The 12,350-nt window shown below is 34.2% G+C and overlaps 1 protein-coding gene across 11 annotated transcripts in view; it reads left to right on the plus strand.

Annotated features, from left to right (window-relative positions):
* Window positions 1-12,350, plus strand: part of MIER1 (MIER1 transcriptional regulator) — a gene marked incomplete at its 5' end in the record, with an annotated part of 52,139 nt that overhangs the window by 19,805 nt on the left and 19,984 nt on the right. For all 11 annotated transcript variants that reach the window (XM_081144704.1, XM_081144705.1, XM_081144703.1 and 8 more), the window contains 3 exons: window positions 6,721-6,882; window positions 7,569-7,701; window positions 9,816-9,880. In XM_081144704.1, the coding sequence (XP_081000830.1) occupies window positions 6,721-6,882; window positions 7,569-7,701; window positions 9,816-9,880 (360 nt within the window). The remainder of the gene's footprint in view (window positions 1-6,720; window positions 6,883-7,568; window positions 7,702-9,815; window positions 9,881-12,350) is intronic.

A 12,350-nucleotide genomic window follows, 5' to 3' on the forward strand; every position in this document is an offset into this window, starting at 1 on the left:
CCTCATAGCCAAAATTTAAGAGTTGTCATCTCCTTCCTCATTTCTCATTTATTCCATAAAGTGCTGTAGTTTGTCTCTGCCCCTTCCTGTTTTTTTTTTGTTTTGTTTTGTTTTTTTAAATATATCTTTATTGATTTCAGAGAGATGACAGGGGGGGAGGGAGAGAGAGAAACATCAATGATGAGAGAGAGTAATTGATTGAACCTGCAACCTAGGCATGTGCCCTGACCGGGAATCAAACCCTGATCACCTGGATCCTAGGTTGACACTCAGCCGCTGAGCCATGCCCGGCCGGGCTCTGCCCCTTCCTGTTAAGATGACCAATGATTTTATTATCATATCCATCAGTCGGTTTTCTCTATTGCCAGTGGTGATTGACCCAACTTACCACTCCCTTCTTTACTTGAATTCTGGAGTACCCCACTGTCCAGTTTTTCCTGTCCACTTGTTCCTATTCATTATCCTCTGTAGACTCATCTTCCTTTACCCAGGGTTTAAATTTGGAATTTCTCAATTCTTAGTTCTGGACTTTTTCTTCTGACTCTAGAACAGTGCTTCTCAAAATGTAATATGAGGGTCAGCTGCTTCAGAATCACTCTTGGACTTACTAAGAAATGCAGGTTCCTTTGCCTCTCCCCAGGCATACTGAGGCAGAATCTCATGGGGGTTAGGGAGTCGGTGCGTGGGGCTCAAATCTGTATCTTCATTAAGTATGCACATCACATTTGAAAATTGCTAAACTATTAGGTGGTCTGATCTAATCTTTTCTCATGGTGTTTGTAAGCTCAGTATCTTAGTTCATTTTTTCTAGCACTATTGTATTCTCTGCTCCAGTTTTGTTTATCTAACCACCTGTTTGACATTTCTGCTTGGATATCTCAATAGACATCTTTAAGTTTTAAATGTTCAAAACAGAACTATTAATTGATGTTCTTCATCTCTACCTGTTCCTTCCCTGTCTTTCACTTCAGTAAAAAATGGTACTACTATTTACGTTGTTACCTAAGTCAGAAACCAAGGAGTCATCTTCCTTTATTCTAAATAAGTCTATTTCTGTTTACAGAAGTATCTCTTATCACCCGGCTGGCGTGGCTCAGTGGTTGATTATTGACCTATATGATCCAGGAGATGGTGGTTCAATTCCAGGTCAGGGCACATGCCCTGGTTGCAGGCTCGATCCCCAGGCTCTGTGGTATACCACCATCATATATGTGGTGCATCATTTACAAAATATCATGACTGTAGTTATGAAAACTTCAGGAATAGTTTAAAAAGCGCATGAAGAAACTGGAGTCAGAACTATAGAAGAGGCTGGAAAGTCATTCAAAACGCAGATAATTTGCTTGGATAACTCAGAACCTAGGTGAACGTCAGAGGAAACAAATGGTTTAATAATCACAGTCATTTCATATATTCATGAAATGTAAAGGCAGTTATTTTCAGTTATTTGCCTGTATATACACACAGATTTCTATCATTTTAGATATAGTTTCCTGTTTCTGAATAATACATCCATGGGATAAAAGAAGGAAAATCTTGTATTTTCTATCTTTTCACATTCTACATTACGCAAGTAATTAACTACTCGAGGACATAATTAAGTACAGGTTATAATAGATTATGAGATGGAATGATTGTTGTTTTCTGTTTCAGAAAATGGGCTATTACATTTAATTAGCATAAAGTTACTAATAGGCTTTGTTGAAATTTTGGGCATGTGATTGTCTTTTCATTTTTTCTTTATTTTACCTCCTTCCCCATTCCATAACAGCTGCTCAAAATTTGCTTTCAAACGACTGTTCCTTAGGAAATAGTAATTAAAATAGAATTATTTATAGAGGACATAGAAAGGAAGAGAAAGACAAGGGAACCAGTCTTTCATCATTATTTTCAACAAGACAGTCTTAAACCTTTTCAGATACTTCTAACTTTTCCCAGACTAACTAAGTAAGGCTTAGGTTTATGTAGCACACAATCACCAGTGCCTTCATCAGTAACCTATAGCTAAGCTAGTTCAGGGCCAGTGTGTTGGATTTACTGTAGTTATAAAATCTTCAGGTATGAACCAGACCAAACTGGTTTTTGTTTTTATTTTAAAAGTAAGCAAGATTTTATCTTTACTTGCTTTTATAGAAGCTAAACATATAGTTAGTTATTCCATGGATTGCAAAGTGTTTTTACCTGGCACTTTTGTTGCATGAAATGGACTTTTGATATAATTGTGGCAGGATTCTGACAGTTGATTCATTCATGAGTAATCAGTAACTGCATAGCTTGTGGTTTTCAGTTCATTTCATTTGAATTCTAAAATTTTAAGTGAAAACTAGCTTTTCATAGAGGAAGCTTTGATATGTATTGTTATGGTTGCTTGCATGAAGCTTACCAATGTAAAAGGTAATTATATAAGTTCAACGTTTAAATGTTTTAATATAATTAGATATACAGGTTAGAATTTACTGTGGTGATCTTAATAGGGATGTTGGAATCATTTCTATAGTAAATAGACTTTTGTTGGCTAGAAATAGCAATATGCAGATTTAACCCTGTTTTTCAAATGCACTCTTAAAACTCATAGTTTCACAGGGTAAAGTCTGGACCTCAAGGACTCAAGTGCCACCAAAACATGCTTTTTGTTTCTGCTTTTCTATATGGTGATGTCCTTTTTCAGGCCAGCTTTCTTCATACATTGTCAGTTCCCAGGTCTCCCAGATTTACTGCTTGAGATAGTCTGTGTTTCTTTAATTGCTATTGATAAAAACCTAGAAACAAACTGTAGCCACACTTGGGTCACGTTCCCATTCCAAACCTGTGGTTAGGGAATGCAGTAATTTCAGTTGGGTCAGGTGCTGTGTGATCTAGGGGAGGCTTTCAATCATAATACATGCTTGGAATGGAGAAAAGAATATTCCTGGAAAAAGAGTATAAAAGTAGATTGGGAGTGGACAACAAAAAATGATTCTTACATGATACTTACTAAATCTTTAAGTATTTCAGTTAGCACATAGTAGGAACACTGTTATTTGAATTTGAAAGTGAGGATTCCTCAGCAAAATTGATGTTGGTTTTTATTATAGTTTTAGCCCAGTGTTTGCTATAAGATCTTCATTTTATACTCTAGATCAAGTAGGATACTTTTCATATTACTGTCAAACTCTAGATGTTGTATTCCACAGTGGGCCATGACTGTTACTTAATAACTTATTGCTGCTGACTGTTGCTTACTAAATTGATATTGGGTGACAGAGGTTAAGAAAAAAGTTAATATCTAAACAGAAGCACAATACCACTATATACTTTGTTTTTATATTAAGCAAGCATTTTCTTGATGGAATAGGCAAGGATTCCTTTGCTTATACATGATAGAACCCACCTAAAACTAACTTTGAGAATAAACGTTTTAGATGTATATTAGAACTTCTTTAGAAGTTTATTGTTTTTATTATTTTTTAGAAGTCATATGAATGTGTATCTGGGTCCAAGGAATGCCTAGAACCAGAGATTCACTGTCACTAGGACCTCTTGATCACTCTTAATCCATGGTTATAAATCCTGTTTATTTCTTCTGCAAGGCCTCTTAAGATTTTTCTTTACCACAACCACTCATTTAGGTTATGTTCTGATTATACTGCACGTGACTTAAAGCAGTGAATTCCAACTTAGCTTAGTCTCCCAGGCAAACTAAATCTCTCCCTGCCTATGTCCATCTTGAGCATTTGGTTGTATTTTCCCTAAGCCCTGCCATAGTGTCAATCACTGCTCAACAGCTACTCTCAAACTGAATCAAAAGTAGAATGTGACAGATTTTTTCGAAACTAAATAAAATAGAGAAAATAGTTTAAAATGCCAGCCCTAACTTTCTGTTTTTAGTTATTACAGATATCCTCTACTCTAATCACGGTAACCTATTCATTATTGTTTCTATACTTGTGTAGTTTTTTCTGACTTGATTCACGTTTTTCTGTTTGCAAGTTCTATTACTATTTTTCAAGTTAAAGCAGTTCTCCAAATGCACTGTGATCAGCCACTTTTGACTCTCACTTGTCTGCCTAGTCAATATTGGAAGTGTTGGTAAAATTTTCTTTGAGAAATAAAGTTTTATAAAGTGAGTCACACTTCTCAAATATGTATCCAAGAGGGGAAAATATTAACCTAACCGTGGATGTCAGACATTCCACATTCTTGATAGTGATTTAAAAAATAAAAATTTCTTTCCATGCAGTTAGTATGATACCAATTCTTTTGACACATAACTGAGCTAGATGCCAGATATCAGTGATAAGGTTTATTAAAGATAACGATCAAGCTTTATTACCGCCCACTGGAAATGCTGATTTGTAGGTATTTTATCGTAGAACTATGAGATAAGTGGTTCTTAATCTGATCTCATCAGATACTGATGCCAGCAGCATCAGTATCACCTGGCACTTATTTTTAAAAATGTGTATACTCAGGCCCCACTTCATATTTATAAGATCAGAAACTATAGGGTGAGACTCAACAGTCTGTTTTAATAGACTCTCGAGGTGATTCTTTTGCCTTTGGGTAAGACAGACCACAGGGTAGAGAGCCTGAGGACATTTCTTTGGTAACCTGCCTGTTTTGTGTTATCTCTCAAAGTATCAGTTAACTCAGTTGTTAAAAAGTTATTAGGATAGTTTTAAAGATGAAATCAAATGAAACAAGCTCTTCATGAATTCTTAAGGTCCATGTAAATGTCAGTTGCAAACTTATACTAAAGTGTTTTTCCTTGTTTTGCCCTTACTCGTACCAGTGACTTCAGTGACTTGTTCATAGTAGTGACTTCAGTTGTTAAACCTGCTTCTAATTTGTGGTGCAGAATGAGTTTATGGAAAGTATGAGCTGGGATTAGGAGGTCTAGGTATTGTAATAAAGTCTCTGTCAGTGCATGATGTTTCTCTTTGCTTGGTTTTCTGAATATTTATAAATAAATAAAAAGCATTCCTATCTGGTACTTTTAAAGATCTAATAAGATTGTGTAATATTCTCACTGTGCTTTTATTTCTCTCCTTGAAATGCCTGGCACATAGAAGATACTTTATGGCAGCTTTTTGTTATTATTGTGTATAAAACCAATCTCTTATCTTCTCTTATTCTACTTTTTTCTTAGTTTCGGAATTCTGTTTTACTTCTCAAATCTTGGCTCCTAATTCCCAAATTTCTGTATCTTGTACCAGATCCTTGGTACATGGACCAGATATCTGCATGGACTAGATCCTTCAATACCTCAAACACTGTGCTATTTACACTTTGAGAATCACAATATAAGATATCAGTTAAGTGTATACCAGCTGGTCATTCAGCTTGGTTGTTATACCTTGCCTGACATAGTTGCCACTTTTCAGGCTGTGGCTACCGTAGGTCATTAGTCAGGGATTTTAGAATCGATTTCTCTTTCAGAAACAGATTCTCAAACTGACTTTTAATTAGAACATTGATTTATAATGTGAAGTAGAAGTGTTAAAACAACATTCTTTTCCTATTTTTATAAGAAAGGTTTTAAAAATTGTAATAGTTGCTTCTTGCACACGAATTCTGAGTGATGGGAGTTAATTATATGATCTACGTGATTAGTGTCATTGGGTTATATCATCTAGTTTGATGTACCCATCTCTACCGCAACAATATATTTAACATGGGCGAGATTTATTTCTGCCCATGAATAAAACTACAAGACTGCTGGAGAAATACACAACATGTTTTGTTTCATGATTACCCTTTTGCTAGTTTCTAAACTGACTCTTTCTGTTAAGGGTTTCGTGTGTGCTTGTGTGTAACACGTTCAGGTGATTGGGTTAAGTATTTTTAGAATCAAAATTTTGTCATGTTTCCCTGACAGTTCATATCAGTAATCATATTGATTACTGATTAGAGTGAGTACCTTCTGCAGGAAGCCGATTTCATTTTACTATCACATGGATATTTCTTCATTTCTCACCCTCAGGGTATGTTTTTGTGGGATTTGGGGGAGATCCCTGGCTGAGGCAGCATGGTATACTGATAAGGGTATGGACTTCTGGAATTAGACTTGAAATCTGGCTACGCTAGTTGTAACTTATATGACTTTTTTTGAGAAATGGCTTAATCTATCAGCCTTAGTTTTCTTATCTATAAAATGGAGATAATATAACAATTTTATAAGGTAAATAGTAGGGATTGCATGAGATGGTTTTATATGTAATTATAGATTACTCTAGAAAAGAATATATGGCTAATGCAGTTCAGTATCATTCCTGTACTATATCATTGCTGTTTTCTTTTAATGTATTTGGCTGGGTGGGCTGTGAACTTCATCTCCCTTTCTGGATATATTAGTTTACAGTCTGTTTATTTTCTAATTATTCTATTTCCCCACTTCCATATATGGCTCCTAAGTGTGAGCATCCATACATGGTATTAACTGATGGTGTACATTAACTGAATTGATTGCATACAAAAATAGTTGTAAATCAATGTCCCTGTTTGTTATACTTAAATATTTTGTTGTGAACAATTTTAATTGGTCAGTCTCTTAAAAAATTCTTAAAAGACTAGAATTTTCTTAGCTTTCAGAATTATTTTCAGTTTCACTTTTTGTGATTTGAGAATTACTGATACAGATTTAAGAACATTCTTCTGTATGGAATGAATACAGATTTGTGAAGTATAGGAATATGAAATATTACTTGTTCAGAAATTAACTTTTTATTTTGGTCTATTTAGGAAGGCGACATGCCAATTCATGAACTTCTCAGCCTTTATGGTTATGATAGTACTAGCCGACTACCTGAAGAAGATGAGGAAGAGGAGGAAGAGGAAGAAGAAGGTGAAGATGATGAAGATGCTGATAATGATGATAATAGTGGCTGTAGTGGAGAAAATAAAGTAAGCTTATACGCAAATTTTTAAGATTGTAGTCTTTATTGTCAGTTTTAATTTTTGAATACAGTCATTTTGACTACTTATTTTTATAATCTGTCTTCTTTCTGATTTTAGAAGTAATACATTTAAATATTAAAATTTAAGATATAGAAATACACTATAAAAATTAGAAGTCCCCTGTTATCCATTCCTAAGGGGTAATAATTTCATCTGTGTTATTCAGATTTCTTTTCAATGCATATTCTAAATAAATTTGTACCAACTTCTAAAAAACACTATGTTTTTAAGTAATAAAGGCTAATTTGCAGTTCTGTTCATTTTTATTATTTGTTTTGAAATAATTTTAGATTTACAGAAGAGGTTCTGATGTTGTACAGAGACTTCCTATGTACTCTTCACCCAAAACTTTCCTTTATGTTGACATCTTACGTAACTATGGTATATTGATCAAAACTAAGAAATCAACACTGGTACCATACTATTTAATTAAACTATAGACAATTCAGATTTATCAGTTTTCCATTAATGTCCTTTCTCCTGTTCCAGGATTTGACCCAGGACACTATGCTACAGTCAGTGTATTTTAGTCTTCTGTTGTATTTGGAATATGGTGACCTTTTATCTCCCAACAGGTTTTTTGGGGTGAGGAGGGGTTACATCTTAAAGGAATTTAATTTATGATTCCACAGGAAGAGAATATAAAGGATTCATCAGGTCAAGAGGATGAAACTCAGTCTTCCAATGATGATCCATCACAATCTGTTGCTTCTCAAGATGCGCAGGAAATAATCCGCCCACGTCGATGTAAATATTTTGATACAAGTAAGTGTCACTGGTTGCTATAGTTGGGGTATAATTTTTACTACCTAATATAGGGCCTAAAATTCTAGTATTGTTTTTACTGCTGTGTTTGAACTTACTCTGAAATCTCACTCAGCAGTAATGGGGTTTTGTTCTAGGTTATTAGTTTTGTAATGCTGGGCCCTGTTCATGAATATACTACAGTAATTATGTCACTATACTACTTGTTTTGAGTGTCTTCCTTTTTTTCTGTCCTGACCCTTTCTTAAATTTAGCTTGTTTCATGGTCATCTTTATTTCTCCTAGTCTTTTCCTCAGTTTTCATTTTCTACTTTCTTTGCCCTTACCTTTTTGAGATATATTCATAAGCCTTGCTTTCTCTAATCAGTGCCTCCTAGGTCTGAAGAAGTGGTTGACTCTTGAGATAAGAATATGTTATACATAGAAAGAATTCTCCTAATTTTTCTACAATTATGATCTAGTCAGAAATGACCAGTAGTCAGATCAGCATTTAATGTATCTATCTGGATTATTTGCATGCTCCATCTGCTCCACAGTGTTTCATTCTAAACAGTAATCTTTACTCTAGAAGTCAGCTCTTTGATAAGGAATCAACCATTACTGTTGTTTGTTTAAATTTTTGGTCTAAATTTCTGTACTTTAAAAGAAAGAACACTTAAAGAACAATAACTTTTCATGAAATGTAGTAATGTATTAACTGATTAACCATGTCTACTGCTTTGTATTTCTGTTACACATTTAGTTTAGAAGTGAATGTAGTACTGCTAATAATAATTTTACTGAGTTTTGATTCAAGATATGGGCCAGTTGAAAAGTGCATCAGTGCAAGAAGAGATTAGTTACTGAAATAATTGTGTTGATTTTGTTGTTGTTCCTCACCCGAGGATATTTTTTCCATTGATTTTTAGAGAGAGTGGAAGGAGAGAGAGAGGTCAGTCTGTTGCCTCCTGCCCACACCCCAACCAGGGGTGGGGATTGAACCTGGAACCCAGGTACATGCCCTTGATGGGGAATCGAACCTTGAGACCCTTCTGTTTGCAAGACAATGCTCTAACCACTTAGCCACACCAGCCAGGGCAATAATTGTGTTAATTTTAAGTTTGGGGAAATGTAGTATTAATCACTTAGAGAGCAGATCCATTGACAAAGTGGGGTGCTAAGTAACTGCCTCTTGAAATAGTATTTAATCTGGTATTTCAGTTGTGATGTGTGCATGGAAGCTGTACATATACTGCCTAGCTTAGTTTCTCCATAAGAAGATTAATATCTTTTTTTTTTTTTTTTTAACATATCTTTATTGATTTCAGAGAGAGGAAAGGAAGGGGGAGAGAGAGAGAGATAGAAACATCAGTGATGAGAGAGTCATTGATCGGCTGCCTAGCCCACAACGCAGGCATGTGCCCTGACCGGGAATCGAACCCCGATCTCCTGGATCCTAGGTTGATGCTCAACCGCTGAGCCATGCCCGGCCAGGCGGAAGATTAATTTCTATATGTAATGTTACTCTGTTGAAATTTGTATGCCATTTTTTAGTTAAGATGCTGAGAATCTAATCGTTTTCAGATTTCCCACCCCTTTCTATAAATACATTCTTACTCCAAAATGTAAACACACAGCAGCTGATTTCCTGCTCTGAATAAAACAGAGGTTGGGGAGAATGGAGGGCTCCTCCCTTCACGTGTTTCCCCCCCAAAATGATGCTAAAAGTTCTCAGTGTTTCAAGCACTGTTTGGAAATGACTGTTTTGTCCAAATTCTCATTTTATAGGGAAGAAATTGAGATCATAGAGCTTATTCTGTCACCAGGCTGTTGATAGAAGAATTAGGTTTAGAAACATACTATTTTGATTATAAATTCTGTTCCTGAAGTTGTTGTAGAATATCATTTCATGAGAATACAGTTGTCTAAGATAAGGATTGACCTAGAACGTTTATGGGCTTTTTTTTTTTTTAACCGATAGGGTATTATTTGATTAGAAATATCTTGGCCTAACTCTGGAAATACCTTTGGGCTTATTTAAATATTTTGATGATAAATGTAAGAATAAAATACAAATATACAATGTGGACAGGATAAGCAATCATTTTATAGTAGTATTGTCTTACTTATTCTAGATAGCGAAATAGAAGAAGAATCTGAAGAAGATGAAGATTATATTCCATCAGAAGACTGGAAAAAGGTAGTTAGAGCCATATTTTCCAAAAACTTAGATAAATTAATATTTAAAAAGCCAAGCGAAATTACTTTTTTACTAGCTACATATATGTTGATAATGTTGAGGTAAGCCCTTTTGTGACATGTAAATGTTGGGTAGATGTTCAGATTTCCCCTAGTACATTCAGGTGTTTATCTTTTTATGAAATAAAATAATGGTATAAAAAGAATTGTCCTTTGTTGAACAAACTGACACTCAAACCAAGATTAGAAATTCAAATTTCTGAACTAGTGCTGAATTAGACTTTGTTGCACTATAGAAAGTATCACGTGATTTTTTTTTTTTTTAATGTATATAATTGGAAAAACAATTGTGGAGGCCTTCTGGTATTTGTTAAGTAAATTCTGTTTAAAAATTTAGATTATAAAATTTTCTATCTTATATTGTTGATATTTACAGCTTCAAATATAATGTGTAAAGAGATGGATTTGAGCTTCTCTAAAACTGCATAATTAAATAAGTCGATTTCTAAAATGAATCTAAAGATAATATGTAAGTTTTAAATTACAGAATTGAAAAGGGACATCTGTAAGATTTTAAACAAAAATAAAATTTTGAAAAATTACAGAATTGTATAACATTGTTTAATCATACAATTAAATTGAATTAATTTTAAGCTGTTGCAGAACTGTTGACTTATGAATATGTATCAAAATGTCATGTAAAGTTGTTTAGAGCAAATCACTTATATAGAAGAAATGATGCTATACTTCTTAGATCACCTGGTTTTTCCCTTAAAAACTCTGTTGAGTGTTTTCTTGTTGTTTTTCCTACATTTGATTTTTAAATTTTGTGCATAAACAATCATTTCTTTGAACACAGACTAGCCCAGAACATCAAATTAAGTGGAATTTCTGCAGATAAGTCATGATTGTTTGATTATTTAGTTAATACTTTAGAGCTTTCCCTATGGTTTCTTGTTTTGTTTAAAGTTGTCTGGTCTGGGATGCTTGGGGCAAACTTAAAAATGAGCTGACCCCCTTGCTGATTAAAATAAGGGAACATTATATTTAGAGTTTTTAATTAAGAAGAATAAAGTATTCAAATGAATTTGGACTGGGCTACCCAGGATTTTGGGCTACAGCCAGAATTGATCTATTACAGGTTTCCAAAAGGTGTTTAGAAGAGAGGGACATCTGTTTGAGATAGAATGGTAAGGGAAAGTTAGCCCAGTACAGTATCTGTTAATTAATTCGAGTGAGTGGTGAATGAATGATGGGTCTGAAGACAGAACAAGGTTCACAGAAGTAACTATTTGTGTGACCTATTTGGGGAAATGTTTTTTGATCCAGTTTTTTTCTGGTTTTTATATCATGTAGAAATTAAAATGATAAAATCTAGAAACCTTGAGTCATCTTAAACTGTTATTTTCCACCACACATTCAAGTTTATATAGCTTTTCTCCAACATAAATTAACCATTTTTGTATCTGGAGTGTTCAGTATAGTATTTAATTAGATGTTATTTTATTTTAATGAAGGGACAAAAAGCTCAGGAGGGAGAACAGAGGGGACGTGAAGTCTTTGCTGAGGAGTATTAAGTGCTTCCTCAGGAATAGTATATAAGAAAGCAGGCTATGGTAAATCCAGATTGTTTTATTTTAGTATGATTTTGTTGCAATAAAAAATTGTCTAGATTCAGAGATCTAAGGCTTGTAAGATAAAATTGAATTTTTATAGAAACAGGTAGAAGAAACAGCTTTGAAATCAAATCTGTGTTCAAGTTATAGCCCTAGAACTTACTAATAGCGTGTTCTTGAGGAAATAAATATTTTTGAGTTTCATCTCGTCACATAAAATATGAGAATAACAATTTCTAACATCAGTGAGGTGACAGTAGCTGTAGAGAGGGAGGAACTTTTTAAATCCTAATAGTTATTTAAACTTACTAGACCAAGATTTTTGTATCTTTCCTCCTTTAGTCTTCATTTTTAAAATGCAGTAAATTTATTCTTAACATTTAGCCACCAGACAAAAGAGAGTCTGTAATCTTGGATCCTGTGTGTTGTAAAATCTCATCTGTGGTGATTTCCAGTGTCTTTTTGAACAGCCAGTTTCCCCTAATTTGTGATTTGACTATATAAATATGATTACTAGATTTCCTAAAGTAAGATTTAATTATGTTTTGGGAGGTTTTTATTTTATATTGCTTTAATGAAAGGCACTTACCTGCTTATCCATTTGGTTTGGAGTTTCATATATTTGGTCTCTGCTGAGCTTTATGCAAACCCTTTTTATTGCTTTCTTTATCTTAAAAAGCTCTGGTTCTCAGACTTAAATGTGTGTCAGAATCACCTGGATATCTTGTTAAAACACTAATTGCTAAGTCCTATCCCCTGAGTTTCTGGTTCAGTAGGTCTGGTATAGGACCTGAGTATTTGCATGTCTATCAGTTTCCCAGGGACCATAGTTTAGAGTGTAGATACTATGAAAAT

This window comes from Miniopterus schreibersii (assembly GCF_964146895.1).
Source record: "Miniopterus schreibersii genome assembly, chromosome: 8".
Taxonomy (NCBI): Eukaryota; Metazoa; Chordata; class Mammalia; order Chiroptera; family Miniopteridae; genus Miniopterus; species Miniopterus schreibersii.